We start from the raw sequence: 21,686 nt of genomic DNA on the forward strand, positions 1-21,686 counted from the left end.
TGCTGGGACCATCATTTTTGTTTACATCCCTCAAAATGTCTGTAGTTAAACTTGAATTATCAGAGCGGTGCATTTTAAATTTCATATTTGTATAATTATATATTTACAATCTTTGTTATCTATATTGTATTATCCGGCCATTGGTGACTTAACAATATATTCTGCAATGTTTATATGGCACATGGAGAGTGTTAATTTTAGGCCTTAAACAAAATAATATAATATAATATAATTTAGAACAGTAATCACAATACCGTCAAATCGTGAAATTGTTATCTGAGGTTATCTTACTGTCAGGAACATATTCTGGCCCATACCTAGTCAAGGATAGGTCAGTATTGTAAAAGTAACAGAATCTAAAGGACAATCTTGACACCTAAAACTACACAGTAAAACTGTTGAGTAAAATGCACCCTCCTGAAATGAAAACAAGGCAGCGAAAGAGTTTTTGCTACGCTGATCCATTTAGGGTGCAGTAATGTATGTTTTCTCTATAATATATACAGTGCTTAGCATATATGAGTACACCCCTCACAAATCTCTCTTTTAAATTTATATTATTAATAGGAAGCTTTCAGTTCTATATTTGTGCTTATACATTAGATTAGTCAGTACTGAAGCCAAATCTGGACCTTGTACAAAATCTAACAAAATAACTTCTTATAACGGCCCAAAAACTAGTACACCCAAATTTATTTGTTACAGAAAAATAAATACAAACTTTATTAAGGGGAAAAATCACGAGAAGCAAAAAAGGGGTTTTGTAGGTTGTCATTTTTTTTCAATATTTTGCTTGAATTAAATTGTATTATCTTTTTAATTTCTAAATATGTTTGTTGACTAAAAAATTATTTTAAATATTTATATATTTTACATATGTTATATATCTTTCATAAAATAAATATATATTTTAATAAAAAAATGTAAATGCACCAATGCACTGAGAAATGGATATATATATATATATATATATATATATATATATATATATATATATATATATATATATATATATGTATATATATATATATATGTATATATATATATGTATATATATATATATATATATATATATATATATATATATATATATATATATATATATATATATATATATATGTATATATATATATATGTGTATATATATATATATGTATATATATATATATATGTATATATATATATATATATATATGTATATATATATATATATATATATATATATATATATATATATATATATATATATATATATATATATATATATATATATATATATATATATATATATATATATAGTTGAAGTCAGAATTATTAGCCCCCTTTTGATTTTATTTTTTTAAATATTTTCCAAATTATTTTTAACAGAGCAAGGATATTTTCACAGTATGTCTGATAATATTTGCTCTTCTGGAGAAAGTCTTATTTGTTTTATTTCGGCTAGAATAAAAGCAGTTATAAATTTTTTAATAACCATTTTTGGGACAAAATTATTAGCTTCTTTATCCTAATTTTTTACATTTACATTTACATTACATTTAGTCATTTAGCAGACGCTTTTATCCAAAGCGACTTACAAACGAGGACAAGGAAGCAATTAACACAACTATAAGAGCAACAATGAATAAGTGCTATAGGCAAGTTTCAGGTCTGTAAAGTCTAAGAAGGAAAGCATTAGTAATTTTTTTTTTCCGATAATCTACAGAACATACCATCGTTATACAATAACTTGCCTTATTACCCTTACCTGCATAGTTCACCTTATTAACCTAGTTAAGCCTTTAAATGTCACTTTATGCTGTATAGAAGTGTCTTGAGAAATATCAAGTAAAATATTATTTACTGTCATCCTGTCAAAGATAAAATAAATCCGTTATTAGAAATAAGTTTTTAAAACTAATATGCTTAGAAATGTGCTGAAACAATCTTCCCTCCATTAAACAGAAATTGGTGGGAAAAAAAAATAGGGGCGCTAATAATTCAGGGGGGCTAATAATGACTTTAACTATATATATATATATATATATATATATATATATATATATATATATATATATATATATATATATATATATATATATATAGTTGAAGTCATATTTTATATATATATATATATATATATATATATATATATATATATATATATTTATATATATATATATATATATACATGGATGTAACTACTTTTGTAATTATTTCTGTAATTACAGAAATAATTCTATTGCTGGCCATCCCTTACACCTTAACCCATCCTTAAACCTACCCATACCACCAAACCTGTCTCTAACCCGACCTGTATCCCATTTTAAGAAGACCACAAGTGTTCTGCAATACATTATAAACACAGCAAGTACGTTGCATTTATATTTTGATGCAAGTACACAGCAGTTAAGATCACTTGGGACCTAAATTGTGAGTAAGAGTGCATATTTCATTCATTAAATGGCTTAACTGGTTTATCTTAAAACCAATTAAAGATTAAAAATCTATTAGTTTGGTTGTCACAATTGTAACAGGGATGAATGCTTCATGCCATGAAAAATTTACTTGTTTTCATGTCATGCAATAGAAAGTTGTAATTGCTTGTTTGTTTGTTTGTTTGTTTGTTTGTTTGTTTGTTTGTTTGTTTGTTTGTTTGTTTGTTTGTTGTTCAGCAGATTGTGTAAAATCACAACAGATTTTTATAAATGACAACATGATTTCAATTGTTTGATGCAGTCAAGTAGATTATCAGCTTTGTATTGGGACAAAGTTGGTTAATTTAACAGATTCCATGTTATTTTATCAAAGATATCCAACAAAACATCACATTTGTGCACATAAATGCTTTACAATAATGTAACAATCCTAATGATGAGTGCTGTGTGAAAGAAAAGAAAGTCCTCAAACTCCACACACCTCATGAACACTCACACACATGAGCATAAGCACAAGTACTGGTTTTGAGATAACTGCATCAGCACAAAATGAACTGGTAACTTTATCGCTAACACAAATCAAAAAACAATTCGTCCTTGTGGTGTGTGTCACCTTGCCATTTCACTACCGAACCCCTCTACAGGTCTGACAATAACAGAAGACTCACAACCAAATGGAGAAAAGCAGCCATGAATTCTGGGGCCATCTCACAATCTCTCTCATTATGCTCGTACAACAGGGAAACCAGCTGCCAGATTTGTGATTCATAATGCTATAAACTTAATGCAATAAAACCATTACTGGACCAAAATGGTGGATGCATTCAACACTATGTCAATCAGCACATCAAAAACAGAAACCTCACATAGCCACTGATGGTGGAGAATGATGGGTTAGTAATGCGCCATATTGACAAACATTTGCAATCGAGTTCCTTAAACCAACTCAAATCCAGACACCTGAGCCAGGTGTTGAATCTAAATTACAGGTCAGATTCAAGCCAAACTCAACAGAACCACATTTGAGGAACCCTGATTTACAGCCTCTGGTCCAAGGTGAATCAGAGGTCCTGGGGGACCCACCTGGTGTCATGTAGCCCCGTGGAGAAGGGGAGATGTGGGACGGAGGAGGGGGCGGTGGAAAGTGCTTATGGTGGTGGTAGTCCTTCTCACTGCGAGAGCGGATGCGCTCCAAGGCCCGCTCCGATAGATCCGAGCTGGGCCAGGCCCGCCTGAGGTTGGTGCTGCGGGTCTTCTTCATGTTGGCAGGTTACCCCGTGGATGGGGGGAAGAGGGGGAAGAGGGAAGGGGGTAAGGGGAGGGAGGGGGTGGGGAGTAACCTGAGGTTCAGTCCCTCCCCCACATTGGCAGGGGACACCCCAGTCCAGGTATCAGGCCAGAGTCATGGTAAGGGCGCTCTCGCACACACACACGTGTGTACGCATATACACACATACGCGCACGTACGCACGCTAACCAGGGGTGACACGTGGCGGCGCAGGCAAGCGTGCTCAGTGGTTGGAGGTGGGCGTGGGAGCGCTGGGCTGGGCTGTCCTCTGAGGCATCACCCTTGGCTGGAACAAATCCCACCGACCCCCTGCCAAACATCCGGATTCATGTGCCACGAAGGGCACATTACGTCGCCAGGCACTGCGGGGATGGGAGAACAGGGGGGGCGAGAATGGAGGACAAGATGCAGCGCAAAGATGATTCCGGACAGTACGTGCGCACCGACAAACACACATATGAGTTTAAGCAAGGTGCATGGGGATGAAAGGATGGAGCAGTGGAAGATGAGAGGAGGGAGGGAGGGAGGATAAGGTATTGTGGAGGGAGAGAGAGAGAGAGAGGCCTGCCTGTCCAACAATAGCCCAATTCAGCACGGCGACGGCAGCCCCTCAGACAAGTCCGCTGAAAAACAAAAGGCCTGCCTGGGAAAGAGAAAACGCAAAGGGGGAGGAAAAAAAGAAGAAAGGAGAGAACGGCCTCTGAGGTGACCTCGATGCTTTGGTGATCTCAGTCCGCAGACAAGCCCGTGTCAGCCTCCCTCCTCTCCAGCTCTGCCACTAGCCTCCGTCGAAAACGACGCCACGCGCAAGGGGAGGGCAGAAAAACCGCGACAAGAGGGAAGGTGGAAAAATGGAAACCGCAGATGCGGAAGAAAGGTCCTCCTCTTTTGTTCCGTAATTCCACAGTGAAGGAGGACGGCGGCTGCGAGGATACACGCACATTCACGCGACTACATCTTGTCTCGGAGGCTCCCTCCTCTTCCAACGCTGCTGCTGCTGCTGCTGCTGCTAACACTGCTGCTGCCAGCACCTTATGAAAGGGGTGTGTGTGAGAGAGAGTGTGTGTGTGTGTGTGTGTGAGTGAGTGAGGGGGGAGGCAGGAGAGCAGCAGAGCAAGCGATGGAGTGTGTGAGCGCGCGGATGAGGCTGTACGTGAGCGTGCCTGTTTCACAGTGGAATTGAGAGCGAGTTAGCGTGGATGGAAAAGAAAGATGGGGGAAAGGAAATAACAGCCAGGTTTATAAAGAGGAAAACACACATGACCACAGCAGGGCCCCATAGAATAACACATAGCGTAAAAACTGATACAAAAACACAAATGCGTTTCTTTTAAGCATGACCTGATTTAGTGCTATACTAATTGTACAAGACTATTTGTCCTGTTCAACACACCGTTAATCTTTTAGCATGCGCAAGTCAATTCAGGGCAAAGGTATATTAAAAGGATAGGTCCCCACACTGACACCATGAAGTAACTCTCGAGTATTTTTTCTGTTAAACACAAAAGAAGATATTTTAATAAAAAGTTGGGAAATGGTAGCTAAAACAACACTTTGGTTGACGTGAATGGCTACTGTTTTCAACATTCTTCAAATTATCTGCTTTTGTGTTCAACACTCAATCAGGTAAACAACAAAACTGCGATTTTTGTGCAAACTTTACAGAAATCAGATTTGTATTTGTCTTTAGTTCATCAAAATAATTGCACTAACAGCATGACACCATTTTATATTGTAATGGCAAACAATAAATGTGAATCATGATGCATCATATTTAAAATAATTCATGAAGACTGTCATGACTACTAATTCACATTCACATAAGTAGTCTAATAAAAGGTAACATTTTAATATGCATCTATATACAATATTAAATGATATACACGATAACATGTATTTACTGTACCCAGCAAGCATTTTTTTGTTTTTAAAAGATGTCTAATAGATGTCTAATAGACATCTAAACATAGTCGTCTTGCTAAAACAAGGCAAAATTTGGGTTATCAGTGAAAATCTAATTGACGTTTAGGAATAGGCCAAAACTAGACTAGTCGTCAAATAAACAGAAATGAAAGACTACACATACAAAGTCTGTCTATATAACGACTAGTCTAGTTTTAACCTATTCTTAAAAGTCTATTAGATTTCCATGGACAGCCCAAGTTTAGCCTTGTTTTAGCCAAGCTGTCTATGTTTAGATGTCTTTTAGACGTTCATCACACACAAAATTGTTTGCTGGGTAGTGTTAACAGTAAATTATACATGATTACAAGCAAATAATCCTCAACCAAAAATTTACCACATTATTATTTCGAGTACTTTATTTCGAGTACTTTGACTTCAAACCAAAAATATATGTTTTTTTTTAAATATTGCCTTGGCAACTAGTGATTGCATTTTGCTATAGGTGTATTTAATGTGGACTTAGACGCAGAATACTAGTTTTGGTTTATATAAGGTAACTAGACATGGGATCAGGTGTAGCTTTAGGGATTGACCTGGTTACTACACAGTTAAGGACTATAAAAAATACATTTTACATTTACATTTAGTCATTTAGCAGACGCTTTTATCCAAAGCGACTTACAAATGAGGACAAGGAAGCAATTTACACAACTAAGAGCAACCATGAATAAGTGCTATAGGCAAGTTTCAGGTCTGTAAAGTCTAAGAAAGGAAGTATTATTTTTTTTTTTTATTTTTTTTTTTTTTGGTACAGTTAGTGTGATATTCAGAGAGGCAATTGCAGACTCTCATACACAGTATGTACAGTTGAAGTCAGAATTATTAAACTCCCTGAAATATTCACCCCCCTGCTTACTTTTTCCCCAATTTCTGTTTAGCGGAGAGCAGATTTTTTCAACAAATTTCTAAACATAATAGTTTTAATTAAGTCATTTCTAATAACTGATTTATTTGATTTTTGTCATGATGACAGTAAATAATATTTTATTTAACTAGATATTTTTCAAGACACTATACAGCTTAAGGCACAATTCAGAAACTCCAGAAATATTTTCGTCATTGTATCAGAATATTTGTAGCAGCAGTTATAGGATATTTTATGGTGACACATTAGGGACACATTGCTTTTGCAGTGTTTTTCTATATCTTGGGCTTTTACATTTTATGCACGGGTTTTGCATTTTATATTGTTGTTGCTGTTGTTGTTGGAGTCATGATCTTGGGAAGTAGGACTAAATGGCTAGAACTAAGCCATGTACTAATTTAATAGTTCTGATGCTAAAACGGTCTGTGCCATCTGAAATTTCTATTGAAATTATTTATTTATTTTTTTTTGAGATTTCCCTTTAACACCAGGAAAAAGACTTATTTTTTTGCTATAAAAGTGATATGACTGCACATACACACAGGAGCCTGATAAAAAGGCTCATTTTAGAGGAAAATTTCTGACGGCATTTAAAGTTTTTTGCATCTAAACTCTTCAATTGCATCTGTACACTTAAAAATATGTCTAATAAATTACAGTTGATCATAGTTCATGATTTGTAGGTATTTTCTGTTTATTTATGTTTTTGAATTGCATTATGGGACCTTAATCTCTGCTCTGGAAACTTTTTGTTTTCTCTGAAGTTTTACAGAATGACTCTTGTTAGCATTGTTATTAGTTTAAAACAATATATTGAGTCTATCTGAAGAATATATGTGCTTTACAAGACTTTATTGTTTCAACATACTGTAGCTTCTTATACTTTTAAACATCACAATTTGTGGGAGGCAACGCAGTGGCTCAGGTATGCTGTCGCCTCACAGCAAGAAGGTCGTTGGTTCGAGCCTCGGCTGGGTCGGTTGGCATTTCTGTGTGGAGTTTCCATGTTCTCCCTGTGTTCAATAGGGTTTCCCTCGAGTGCTCCGGTTTCCCCCACAGTCCAAAGACATGCGGTACAGATGATTTTGGTAGACTAAATTGTCTGAAGTGTATGAGTGTTATTGAGTGTATGGATGTTTTCTAGAGATGGGTTGCGGCTGGAAAGGCATCCGCTGCATAAAACATGTGCTGGATAAGTTGGTGGTTCATTCCGCTAAGCCGAAAAGAAAATGAATGAGTGAATGAAATTTAGTGGGAGTAGAGATTAAGGTTTATAATTCAATCTGCAATGTAAAACACCCATAAATCGCAAACTACAGCCAACTTTTAATGAACAGATTTTTGTTTACAGCATATTAATGTATAGGATCTATATCTGTAGAGTCTGGGATCCACTGTATAATCATCACAAAAAGACTCTAAGGATTCTATCTGATAGGGATAGTTCACCCAAAAATAAAAATGTTCTCAATATTTACTCATCATCAAGTGAGTCCAAACCTTTATTTAAGATTCTTTTATTCTGTTGAACACAAAATAAGATATTTTGAAGATTTTGAAACCTGTAACCAATGACATTAATAGTTGAAAAAATATACTATGGTCAACGGTTACAGGCTTTCAGGATTTTTCAAAATATCTTCTGTTCTGTTTAACAGAATAAGGAAACTCATTTAGGATTAAAACAAATGAAGGGTGAGTAAATGATGACAAAACTAAAATGTCTGGTTATACTATCCATTTAAGAACTAGTCTGACCAAATGGTAGCTACTGAGTATCAAAAAAGTATTGTTCGGATTGAAATTAGAGTGATCAATCTTTTTATAAACAACTTTAAAAATTTATGTACATTCTTGTAGAAAGAACAAATGATGTCTCACATTTATCGAAAAGCTTTTAAAGCCAGCCCCCGATAATGCATTTTTCAAAACAAATACTGCTAATGTTTTATTAACTCAAAAGCCACCATTTCAAAATTCCTATTACATAAAAAAATCCTTTATTTTCTTCTGTTCAAATTTGGAGAAAGCCGAAACGCTCCAACTTTTAATGCTGACTCACAGAGGTCATGTTCACAGCATGATGTGTCACACCCCCCATGCTTATTGTTAGCCTTTAGCCTCCGTAAACGCCTTCTTGCAGGGAGTTTGTGCTGTGCTCACGTTCTCCATTATTTTAATAGCAGAGGGGGTGTGAGCAGCTCGAAGGGAACAACGCATTGGAGTTTTGTCATGCTTAGTCGGCCTCTGACCTCCTCCTCCTCTTCATTTAAATCCACACAAAACAATATCTCCCATACATGGCCCCTGCTGCTATCAAGAGTCCCTTGTGTTCAAGTTCAATTCGATTAGGGCTGGGCGATTTGGCCTAAAATTAAAATCTCGATTAATTTAACATTTTAACTCGATTACGATTAGTACGATTATTTCACTTATTTATTTATTTATTTTTTTTACCCTCACAGTTTACTGACAAGTTTTGTACAGTAAATATGCTCACATATTACAAGTGAGAGATGTTTAAATGAAGGGTGAATTTGTTGAGTTAAAAATTTTAAGTTAAAAGTTAAAACACACATTGCCTAAAACCAACAGCCACTTTTATTCTTATTAAGCAGCATCTCCTCTAACTAAAATAACAAATATTCATTCATTTTCTTGTCGGCTTAGTCCTTTTATTATTCTGGGGTTGCCACAGCGGAATGAACTTATCCAGCACATTTTCCCTTCCAGCCGCAATCCATTTCTGGGAAAATAACAAATATTTGAATGTAAGTAATATTTTTATTGTAATAGAAAATATGCCATCAACACTCTAAAAAATGCCCTATAGTTTTCACGGTAAAAGAATGTAAAAGCGCGAATGTAAAAAACTGTAAATTATAAAACATGAAATTTCTCTTAAATTTAACAGTTAAATACCGTTAATGTAAATACAGAAAAACTTGGTACTTTTTACATTATTATACCTTATCTTTTAAAGTTATTTTACGTATACTGTAAACTGAAGACCATACTGTATTTTAACGGTAGATTTCTGTCAACCACAGCTGCCAGTTTTTTCCCCATGAATTTTATGGTTATTGCTACTATAACCTGAAAAACATTCTACTGTATTTTTACAGTAAGTTTCTGGCAATCACAGCTGCTAGTTTTTTACAGTAAATTTTACAAGATTTTTTTTTCAGTATTTCTGGCGCAGATTACGATCATCATTAATGTAATGCAAACATGCGACGTGTAGTCAGGAATGTGCAGTATTTATGATACATGCATTTCAAATACATATTTTGAATACAAAACAGTATTTTTGTAAATTGTATTTGAAAGGGTTTATGAAAACGGTTTAATATTTTGTATCAAAATACTTTGGTTTCTTGTATTTTTAAAATACTGTAAAATTCTTACAATATAAAAAAGCACTACAGTGGCGATACCTACAATATTGGTTTTAAATGCCAGTAGCTGATCTGGAGGTGCTTTTTATGGTTAATTGCATCCTTTGACATAGTTAATCTGAATGAGACAAAAATATTTAATATTACTGCAATCTACAGACTGGTCAAAAACTCTTAACTCAAGTTTTATGGCTACAAAAACAGATAGGGATTTTTTTTTTGTGATATGTTTTATATTGTAAATTGAAGAGTACAATTGCAAAAAAAAAAAACATGATTTTTGGAAAATAAAACTGGAGATTTTAGTAGTTTTTAGAAATCGTGATTTTACGTTGAGGATTGAAGATTTCAATTTCATTTTTTTTTTTTTAGATATAAAACTTTTAAGAAATGGTGGCAGTTTTTTAAAATAAAGAGATAAAGTACTATATTCCAACTCATTATCTGCATTAAATGTTTTTTACAGTGATTAAAGATAACATCTTTAAGATGAAATTTGTACAAAATCTATACAAAAATCAAATAGAAGCACAAGTTACATTTTTTATGAATATATACTTATGTTTAGTAGAGTGAATGATGTGCAGAGAAGCTGACTTAAACTTGCTTAGAGGAAGTCATTGTTTCCTTCACTATGCCAGTTTAATGGTGAAGGGATTGCAGTTGCGGGTCCGAAACAATGGAATAGGTTACCATTAAAAATCAGAATAGCTTCCATTCTATCTGTTTTTAAATCAATGTTAAAGACTCATCTTTTTTCGTGGGCATTTAATAATCCCTAATGGCTATACTTCCCAGGCTATACTAAATTGCTTCTTTCTTGGAAACTTCTACTGTTGTTATTATTGTTTTTTACTGTTGTTTTATTTTTGTGTAGTGCTGTTTTAACCAGCTGTACTGCTATTGAACAGCACCTTGGTACAAAAAGATTGTAATTAAGAGTGCTCTAGAAATAAACTTTGATTTGATTGATAGAAAATTCTTATTGATAGAAGGTTTGCGAAGAAATGTCATGCTCCCTTGTAAAAGTATTTAGTAGTTTTTCCAAAATACAAAAATACAGAATTTTATTTGGATACTTGTTGTAGCTGCTGTATTTTGTAGTTCATTTTGATACACTTAAAACTGAGGTATTTGGTATTTTATTTTAAAATACATTTTGATGTATTTTTGTCCATCCCTGTGTGTAGTTACATTTTAACAAAGGCTGCACTGGACCACACCTGAGCATTCAATGCTGAAGTATAAATCAGCCTTCATGTGACTAGTAGGGTAAAGTAGGGAAAGTAATTGAAAAAATTGACCTGGAAAAATTAGATTGATTACAGGTTCTGAATGTTTTCGATTAATTGCCCAGGCCTAGAGTCGATTTTTTTTGGATATTGACTGTTTCGTTTGACAAATTGTTTGTAATTGTGGTATGCTTTTTGGTGCTTTTATTATTACATAAATGCTCTACTCGCCGTCAGTCTTGGAAATAGCTAATAATACATTTAAAATGTGAATTATTCTGGTTATGTGATTCAGCATGTCAGCCTGCATGAGATGATTCACTAAATAGAATGTTTGTTTTCTGTTTGCCCTTGTACTGGTGAATTTGCATACATGTAAATTGAGTTTTATGCTTTTGTTATCATTAACTAAAATTAAAATAATAAAAAAACATTACATATTTACTTGAAACATGTGGTAAAAAATCATTTCAGTTTAATTCACAGTCATATTTGACATGTATAGTTGAAATCAGAGTTATTAAACCCCTTTAGAATTTCTTTTTTTTTTTATTAAATGATGTTTATCAGAGCAAGGACATTTTCACAGTATGTCTGATAATATTTTTTTCTTCTTGAGAAAGTCTTATTTGTTTTATTTTGGATAGAATTAAAGCAGTTTTTAATTTTTAAAAATAATTTTAAGGTCAAAATTATTAGTTCCTTTGAGCTATATAATTTTTCGATAGTCTACAGAACAAACCATCGATACAATTATACAATAACTTGCCTAATTACCCTAACCTACCCAGTTACCCTAATGAACCTAGTTAAGCCTTTAAATGTCACTTTAAACATCATGTTAAAAACACAAACCTATAAACAATATATACCTTAAGTATGTTTTGATCTTCCTGCAAGGAGTATAATCCTAATATACCCTCTAGTGGTACATAAGTGCTACTATAAATGTTAGTTACAATAGATGGAAAAAGACAGAATATGAATGTTGGTTCCATTGCATCACTTCATTACTAATCAGTTTGCTTTTTTGTTTATCTAAACTGGCAAAAGGTTTTGTTTTTTAAATAAGCATCTTATGCTACCCAACACTCTTAATAATGAATGTTCTTTAATTGGCATTGAGGCTGCAGTTGTTTAATAAAAATGCAGAAAAAAGGAATATTTTGGATTCAGAGTCATAGACACAGAACAAAAACAGGTCATTTTTAAGAGCAGTCGCAGAATCGTTGCCACGGCTTACAGAATTTTAGTTGAGGCATGAATTCAACTGAAATCAGATTGGATTAAATCGTAAATCAAATCGCAATCACAATATGTAAAAAAAAAAAAAATCACAAATAGATATTTTCCCCAAATTGCACAGCCCTGCTCCACACAGAAATGCTAACTGGCCCTTCCAGGACTCGAACCAGCGACTTTCTTGCTGTGAGCCGACAGTGCTAACCACCGTGTTGCACATGGGTTTAACAAAAAATAATGATAAGCAACTCATCCATCAAGGAAGGGCATCCGCTGCGTAAAACATATTCTGGATAAATTGGCAGTTCATTCTGATGTGGCGACCCCAGATTAATAAAAAGGACTAAGCCGAAAAAAAATGAATGAATAAATGAATGAGTTCATCCATCAAAACACTCATACAATCACAGTTAAAACTAGTCAGAGCATATAATAACATGATTAGCATACAGTATGTGTGGCTAATGAAACCTCAATAGCTTTGTGTAATAACAAAACACAGCACAAAATACAGCATAAATAACACAACTCAACCTTTTAGTATTATAAAAATGTCAAATTTCTAGTCAGAGTGCATTGAGGAACAGGTTGAGCTCTATCAGAGTCCTCCTGTTAACCTCGTCTCCAAACCATCCTCCTATCCCCGTCCTCCTGCTCATCAGCTCAGTTCACTAACTGTCCTGCCTGCCTGCCGATTGGAGGACAGGAGATTGGATTAAAGACTGGGTGTAGAAGAAAAAGAGTCAAGTAGGATGGGAGGGGGAAAGGGGAAGCTGGCCTGGTTCATTCATACAAAAACGAAGAGGGAGGGAAAAAAACACACACTCACACACACACCAGCCATCTTATTTCTGAGCCGCAACAGCAGCCGTAACCATGGCGACGTTGCTTGATGAGCTCATAGGCTCTGCAGTAGGACATCAAGAAAAGGTGAACGGCGGAGAGCAGATGCACAGGGGTAAAAGAGGAGCTCCACGCTTTTTTTGGAGGGTTTATGTTTTGAGGAGAATTGAATATGATGAAATTATTGTATTATAATTATTTGTTTAATTACCTTGCAGTAAAATGTCAAAATATTGGTAAAACATTTTTGGTTGTCATCAAATTTATTTATGTAAATATAAAGAAGAGATGTATTCTGACCTGCGCTTATTAACATTTATAAAAAGAATAAGTTACGCAACTAAATGTTGCTTACATTTTCTAACATTTGATACTAAACATATAAAGTTGTAGTCAGAATTATTAGCCCCTCTGATTTATTAGCCCCCCTGTTTATTTTTTACCCAATTTCTGTTTAACTGAGAGCAGATTTTTTTCAACACATTTCTAATCATGATAGTTTTAATAACTCATTTCTAATACTGATTTATTTTATCTTTGTCATGATGACAGTAAATAATATTTGACTAGATATTTTTCAAGACACTTCTATACAGCTTAAAGTGATATTTAAAGGCTTAACTAGGCAGGTTAAGGTAATTAGGCAAGTTATTGTATAACGATGGTTTGTTCTGTAGACTAATGAACAAATATAGGCTAAAGGGGCTAATAATCTTGTCCTTAAAATGGTGTTTAAAAAATTAAAAACTGCTTTTATTCTAGCCAAAATAAAACAAATTAGACTTTCGCCAGAAGAAAAAAATATTATCAGACATACTGTGCAAATTTCCTTGCTCTGTTAAACATCATTTGGAAAATATTTTAAAAAGAAAAAAAATCAAAGGGGGGCTAATAAATCTGACTTTAACATTAACTGTATATACAATGTCTCGAAAAAAAACAAGCAGAATTAATTCTGTTAGAATTTCATCAAAATACCTCCGACTTAAATTATATTTTGTAATTAGATGGCAAACAGATGAAATTATATGATATGTACACGTTTTCCACCTCACCTGATTTATATCCCCGCATTACCTTGTTAAACATTGATAACCCAAATATTGACAGAATGCTTTAATTTTATTACCTGCAAACTAAATTACCGCTTATAGAAATACAGCAACGTTTACATATCTGAGTCATTAATTGCCAGACTCCGAATCAAATCTGTCGGACAGTGCCATGGGTGCATGGTGCATCTTCTTCGCTCAGTACCATGTCTTCAACAGTGGTGATATTTACAAAAGTACAGGCAGTGCAAGGACGACCACTCCCCATCACGTGATATGCAGTGCAATAAATTTTCGTCAAGAAGTATTCCAGTTCACCTTTTGTGTTTTCGTTTTTGCTTGGAAATTCACGAATAAAACGTGAAGCACTGTAACTTTTACAGTTCTCATAAACTTTCGTTCAAACTCTTTTCTTAATTCGAAAACACCATAAATACATCATCATTACGTAAATAATAAATTAAATTAAATAATGAATGAATCATAAATAAAATGATTATTCTAATGCACAGATTGCGTTATTATTATATTTATATTTATAAATAAACTATTGTTTCACTGAATGACATTTTAGTGGGTATCTTAGTGGGTATCTTTAGGATCATTTTAAATATGTATGACATTTGTGATATTTAAATAAATATCATGTTGTTTTACTTTTTCACAGTTTTCATTTCTCTTACTGGGTTCCTTGTTCAGTCTAAACTTGAAATATGAAAATAGCTTAGATCTAGGATTCACTAGAAAAACAACTCCACTGGTGCATCATAACATGAGCTGTATTATATTGCGTTATATAAATGCCCACAAATATTGCCTCACCATTTACTCACACTAAAGTGCTTCTAAAATTGTATGAATTTGTTTCTTCTGTTAAACACAGCAATAAAATAGATTCTGAAAATTGTTATGAAAAAGCAGCCATTGACATCCATAGCAGAAACAAAAATACTATAGAAGTCAATGGCTGTGTTTTCCAGCATTCTTCAGAATATATACTTCTGTATTCAGCTGAAAAACACTCAAACAGCTTTGGAACAAGTGGAGGACGAGTAAACCATGACAGAATTTTCATTTTTGAGGGAACTTTTGTCTTTAAGTCAATCACTAATAATTTATTACAATGTTACTTCTACATTTTGATGATTCACATTTACTTTCTATATTCAAATGTTCAAGCTGAAGCTCACAAAACAAAATGTATATGATTTACATTAAATCATTACCAGAAGGCTTGGTGCTGATGAAAGTTATACTCCACACCTCTAGATGGCAGCAATTCCTCAATCCACATAATAGTCATTCCATTATATTTCTCAGCCAAGCTGTGTGTTTTTATTTTGTCTTTTGTTTTTGTAAAATGTAAAAGTAATTGATTAATTGGTATAATATTTCTGGCAGAGGTTTGCGAACATACTATATTGTGACAGAGTTATTATTTAAATACTGCACAAATTTAAAAGATATTCCACATACACTAAACTAAAACTTACAAGAACACATATTTTTCCCCAGACAGAACTGACACTATAATACAGGGCACAGACAGGTCCACAAAATCTCTCTAATTCAAGTTAAAATTCTCTTAATGGAGCGTGACCTCAAATAGTTTTAAAAAGGCGAAAAAGGAAACTCACAAATGTCTTGCTTCCATTTAAAAAGGAATAAAGATGTGCCTTGATTATCACTAGCTAAAAAGTGAAGAAAAGAAGAAAAAAAAAAGGAATTCAGAAAATGTTGGTGAACCGCCATGATGTCCAACTGTTTTTAAGCCCCAAAAGAATGTAGGCTTGCTGAAAGATCATTTACTGTTCTTCAATAAATGCATTGTGAATACATTGACTGAGCCCTATTAAGGATATGTTCAAAAATAAATACATTTAAAAAGCATTAAGTCCTAATTAACTTAAGTGTACACAGTATCATATGTAAGAACAAACCTAAATAAGTTATAATGTAAATTTTGCGACAGAACTGACTGGACATCCAAAACAGTGCTGTAAGCTTGGCTGGTCATGAACACATGTTATTTAGGAGTTGAGAACTTCTGAACGTTAACATTTAACCTAAAAAATTTAAAATGTTCTCACTCTTTACTGACCCTAAAGCACTTTCAAACCTTTATGAATTTCTTTCTTCTGTACTTGCTGAAAATGACTGCAAACATTGATTTCCAAAGTGTTCATCAAAATGAAAAACTCTTAAAGATTTGGAACCACTTGAGGGTCAGTAAATAGGGAACAATTCATTTTCCCAACTATAAGTTTGAGGAAGAGCAGGGTGAGTGAATGATGACTGGATTTTAAATTGTGGGAGAATTAACCAACCCTTTAAGAGTGTTTGTATATAACAAGAAAATAATGGTGCGCTTGACTATTATGTATTATATGGTCACATCTTATGACATCATGTCCTATTGCTGATTATTTAGTTTAGCAGTTTTTGTACTGACTTTATTTGGCAGACTTATCTTTCAGTCCACTTGTTTGGTGTGCACCAAGGTTCAGTTGTCAGCGTTTACACTTACTCAAGTAAAAAACACTAACAATCACACAAAGAGCCGCCACACCTTAGTTTGTTTTAATCCAACCAAACCTGCCAAGTGTGAACACACCCTAAGATAAGGGTAATGTAAAGCTTAAACCAGATTCTAAACAAGTAAAACACAAACCAGAAATCTATCCCTGCAGTGAGTGCTAAAATAGAGAAACATAAAAATCTTAAAAATAAATGTGTATAATAAAAGTAATGAGATTTTAATATTATATATTATCTCAAATGCACAGGAGGTTAAACTACTTTATTTTAAGTAAATACCATGAAAGACAATGATTACAGGTTTCCAACATTTTTTTAAATATCTTTTTGTTTCGAAGAAGAAAAAAACTTATGGAGGTTTAAAAAATAGTGAGTTAATGATGACAGAATTTTCATTTTAGGGTGAACTATTCCTTTAAAGTACAGGTGTCCAAACTCCGTCTTGGCGGGCCTGTGTCCTTGAGAGTTTGGCTGTTTCTCAATATGCGTTCTTTAGTGTTCTTGTGTCTTTGTGTCCTCGTGTTCTCTTATAACATCATCATCAACTGCCAAAGTTCAGTTCCAAAACTCAATAGAAGACAGAACAGAGGACGTGTGAAAGTTCCTGGATGTGTTCTTGGTATCTAGGATGCTCTGATGCACACTTAAGTGCAAAACTCACTCGAGAAGTCCCAGAAGTCATTGCAGCCAAATAAAGGAGGTGGGAAGTGCAGCATTTAATATAGATGTATTATTAAAAGTTCAGAGATATAACTTATTTGTCTTAGAGGTTTTCCTAAATGAGACGGGGAAAATAAATCTTAATAGAGGCATAAACACATTAAGGGTGTTTATTCGCTGAAATTCATATTAAAATAGGTTTTATTTGTATTGTGCGACATATTTGTAAGGTGTACATGCATGGTATATATAGTGAAAAGGGGGAAAACAATAAATCATTGAATAAACACTGTAATGTTTAAATAACTTTCCGTAAAAAATGCGTGAAGGTCATGTGACCATCAGGAAGAACACAGCCTCTCATTTCTCAGAGAATGCGTTCTGTGTTGTCGCGGTCACCTGAGTTCGTTCTTCTAAGATAACTTGACAAGACCAGTCTCCACAAGAATGCGTCCTATGAGAAATAAGATGCTCTTTTATTGTTTTTCCCCTTTTCACAATATATACTCTGCATGTAGACCTTACAAATATACAATGCACAATACAAATAAAACAGTTTTAATACTGTTTTAAAATTTTAATACGAATTTCAGCAAATAAACAATTAATAATGTGTTTATGCCTTTATTAAGATTTTATGGTAATGTTTACTTTCACCGTCTCATTTAGGGAAACAAGATAAATAGATTATATCTCTGAACTTTAATCATAAATTTATATAAAACGCTGGGCTTCCCACCTCCGGCCGCAATGACTTCTGGCACTTCTAGAGCGAGTTCGGTGCTCAAGTCTGCATCCATGCGTCCTTGATATCAAGAACACATCCAAGAACTTTCATCCGTCTTCTGTTCTTGTGGTTTTGAGTTTTGAAACTGAACTTTGGCGATTGATAATGATGATACACGAGGACGCAGCAACACTGAAGAACGCATATTGAGGCTGCATCCGAAACTACCGTAGGTACTGCATTTGAATTTAAACGTACTACTCAGCCATTAGAAGAGTACGTTCTATACAGTATGAATGTGAAGAGTATGAATGGAATTCGGACGTACTACATCCGTCATTTTGTCATGGTCACCTGAGCTACCTGCGTCAGTTGCGTCAATTCACTCCCATTCATAAATTCTCTCTCGGGGCATCATGGGACAGCGCAGCGTGCATGGGACGCGCACTCCAGAATCTCGCCGGAAGTAGTAAGTCATCCGGGTACTTCTCGCAAACTGATTTTCGAATTCTATGAATTCAGACATACTACTCTGCTTGCATATTGATTTTAGAATACTACATAGTATGGAAGTACGCGGTTTTGGACGCAGCCTAAGAAACAGCCTTTATCTCCAACCCTAATCAAACACACCTGAACCAGCTAATCAAGCTCTAACTAGACACTAGAAACAAGTTGGAGCTAAACTCAGGAGGACACCGGCCCTCCAGGACAGAGTTTGGACATCCTTGCTTTAAAGGTTCTTCGTGAAATCATCAATACCAGTACAGAAACTGTATTTAATTTCAATCAGTGAAAGATTATCTTTTCATATTTATCATTTATTAATATATTTATTTTACTGAGACTTTTTTATTCAACATAGTTATCAGGATGTTGTTTTACCCTGACGTTTTAAAAGATAAATAATCTAATCTGACAACCTATTTACTCTGAATATAGGCAGCGTGATCTAGTCTTGGTTAATGTGAAAAATGATCCTCATTGCATTTGAAACAAAAGTATGGCACAAAAATACATATATGACGTACAGCACTGCTTTAAAGCCTTAAGACTTTCCAAATAATCAAAGAACCAAACTGACAGAAGAGCTGCTGACGGTTGTCTTTATCACAGTAATTTTCCCCTTTAAAGCACTCTATAAATGTCAGAAAAACACTTCAAGTGGGAACTTGCCAGGTTGTAGAATTTCCACAGGCAGTCTTTCATTTAAGAGTACAGGTCTGACTGAATGGCATGGCTATAAATGCTCTTTCTTTTCACTAGAGTAGAGAACACAAAGTTAAGAAAGCAAGAAGGTGGTGTTCAAAACGATGACGTTTAAATCATGAATGAGCTATAGGGGGGAAAAACTATCAAAGACATTAGCACGTTTATAATGTGTTGGCTGAAACTTTAGGGAATGACTGAGGCCCAAAAGCCAGACCAAGCAAACAACTGTGAAATGAACAGATGGATTTGTGCCGAAACTTCTCAGAGTCTCATGTGAATCTCCACACACACCCCCACACTGAAGATTGATAAGAGTGTGCAAGAACGGCAGATAGTGAAACGACACTCAGCAAAGTTTCTACACACGAGTGAAGTGGGAGAAGGTGAAGAGTGCAGGTTAAGCTTCAGGCTAAAGGAGCAACAGATCACACAGATCACTCTCAGATCTACTTACAGACCAAAGATCAAAGCCACCGCTGCGCTTTCCACCGCAAAATTAAGCAAAAGTCTATTTGCTCAAACTAGAAGCTCAGATACGGACTGACAGACTAGCATGAATAGTTAATGAGCGCAGGCAGAACTTCAAATCATATAACGTAATATTGTTTGTCTGTTTTAAGACCATGCGTCAAGTTTATGTTATTAAGTATAATCAACATCAAACAATCCATTCAGGAGCTGAACGGAAAAAAAGTAATTGGATATTTTGCTGGAATGTGTGACCTGTGTGACTTGAATTTTAACATGATACTGAAATGATAAAATGACATCTTAATGTAGAACTCAAAACTAAACAGCAAAAGGGTTTTGTTCATCAATCCTATACTCTATCTTACTTTATGACCTTTCTATATACTATGAAGTGACATTACTTTAGTTTCATTTTTCTTGTCATGGTTACTCAATATTTATACTCAGGTGATTGTGCTCACCTGCTCCTTATTTATTTCATTGGTTACTCTATGCAGTGGCAGATTTAGGCATGGCGATATCTTGCATGTGACTTAAGGTACTTTGAACATGGCATGGTTGTTGGTGCCAGACGGGCTGGCCTGAGTATTTCAGAAACTGCTGATCGACTGGGATTTTTTTTTCACCCACAACCAACTCTATGGTTTACAGAGAATGGTCAGAAAAAGAGAAAATATCCAGTGAGCGGCAATTCTGTGGACGCAAAATGCCTTGTTGATGACAGAGGTCAGAGGAGAATTGCCAGATAGAAAGGCAAAAATAACTCAAATAACCATTTCCTTACAACCGAGGTATGAAGAAAAGCATCTCTGAACCTACAACTCGTCCAACCTTGAGGCAGATGGGCTACAGCAGCAGAAGACCACACCGAGTGCAACTCCTGTCAGCTAAGAACAGAAAACTGAGGCTACAATTCACACAGGCTCACTAAAATTGGACAATAGAAGATTGGAAAAACATTGCCTGGTCTGATGTGTCTCGATTTCTGCTGCAACATTTAGATGGTCAGGTCAGAATTTGGCATCAACAACATGAAAGCATGGATCCCTCCTGCCCTGTATCAACAGTTCAGGCTGCTGGTGGTGGTGTAATGGTGTGGAGGATGTTTTCCTAGCACACTTTGGGCTCATTAGTACCAATTGAGCATCATGTCAACGCCACAGCCTACTTGAGTATTGTTGCTGACCATGTCCGTCCCTTTATGGCCACAGTGTACCCATCTTCTGATGCTACTTCCAGCAGTATAACGCACCATGTCATAAAGCGTGAATCATCTCAGACTCGTTTCTTGAACACGACAATGAGTTCACTGTACTCAATGGCCTCCACAGTCACCAGACCTCAATCCAATAAAGCACCTCTGGGATGTGGTGGAATAGAAGACTTTGGTGGATTTATGTAAAAACAGCAGGTGCAAATGGTACTGGAAAATGGGAAATTTGAGATCTCAAAAACTGCAAAAAAACGTAGCTCCTGGGACATATTTAACACTCTACAGAAATGTGTATAGTGGTACAGTTTAAGAATGCGCCTGGGTTGGTTTTCTTTTAGAACAGGGGAGATAACATGTGCTGATTATTTTTCTGGCTGGTAAAATTCCTCATGTCATTGGCAAGTTTGACAAAAAGTAATTTTTAAGACATGCTTTAGTTATATTTTGCAGAAGTTGCTGAACATGCCGCTTATAATTGAACATGCATGACAACCTATATGCATCTGTACTTCACTCTTGTGTGAGATTTTTAAAGGCTAGATTTACAGTGGTTGATTTACAAC

General features: G+C 34.8%; 2 protein-coding genes and 1 long non-coding RNA gene across 16 annotated transcripts in view; 1 reads left to right on the forward strand and 2 right to left on the reverse strand.

Moving 5' to 3' along the window:
• sod3b (superoxide dismutase 3, extracellular b) overlaps window positions 1–21,686 on the forward strand; it is a 92,153-nt gene that overhangs the window by 44,186 nt on the left and 26,281 nt on the right. The gene's annotated exons all lie outside the window — the stretch shown is intronic.
• Window positions 1–21,686, reverse strand: part of stox2a (storkhead box 2a) — a 74,453-nt gene that overhangs the window by 40,795 nt on the left and 11,972 nt on the right. The window contains exon 1 of one of the 2 annotated variants that reach the window (XM_087237382.1): window positions 3,501–4,741. The exons of the other annotated variant lie outside the window; for it this stretch is intronic. Coding sequence (XP_087093508.1) covers window positions 3,501–3,678 — 178 coding nt within the window. The 5' untranslated portion in view covers window positions 3,679–4,741. Of the gene's footprint in view, window positions 1–3,500; window positions 4,742–21,686 lie in introns of those variants that run through there. 2 annotated transcript variants of the gene reach the window in all.
• On the reverse strand, window positions 6,388–16,413 carry LOC147837436 (uncharacterized). Its single transcript, XR_015476764.1, has 2 exons — window positions 11,925–16,413; window positions 6,388–11,486 (listed from the first exon to the last, which is right to left on the reverse strand). It is a non-coding gene; the product is annotated as an uncharacterized LOC147837436 (long non-coding RNA).

This window comes from Danio rerio, chromosome 1 (genome assembly GCF_052040795.2).
Source record: "Danio rerio strain M-AB ecotype USA chromosome 1, GRCz13ab, whole genome shotgun sequence".
Lineage (NCBI taxonomy): Eukaryota > Metazoa > Chordata > Actinopteri > Cypriniformes > Danionidae > Danio > Danio rerio.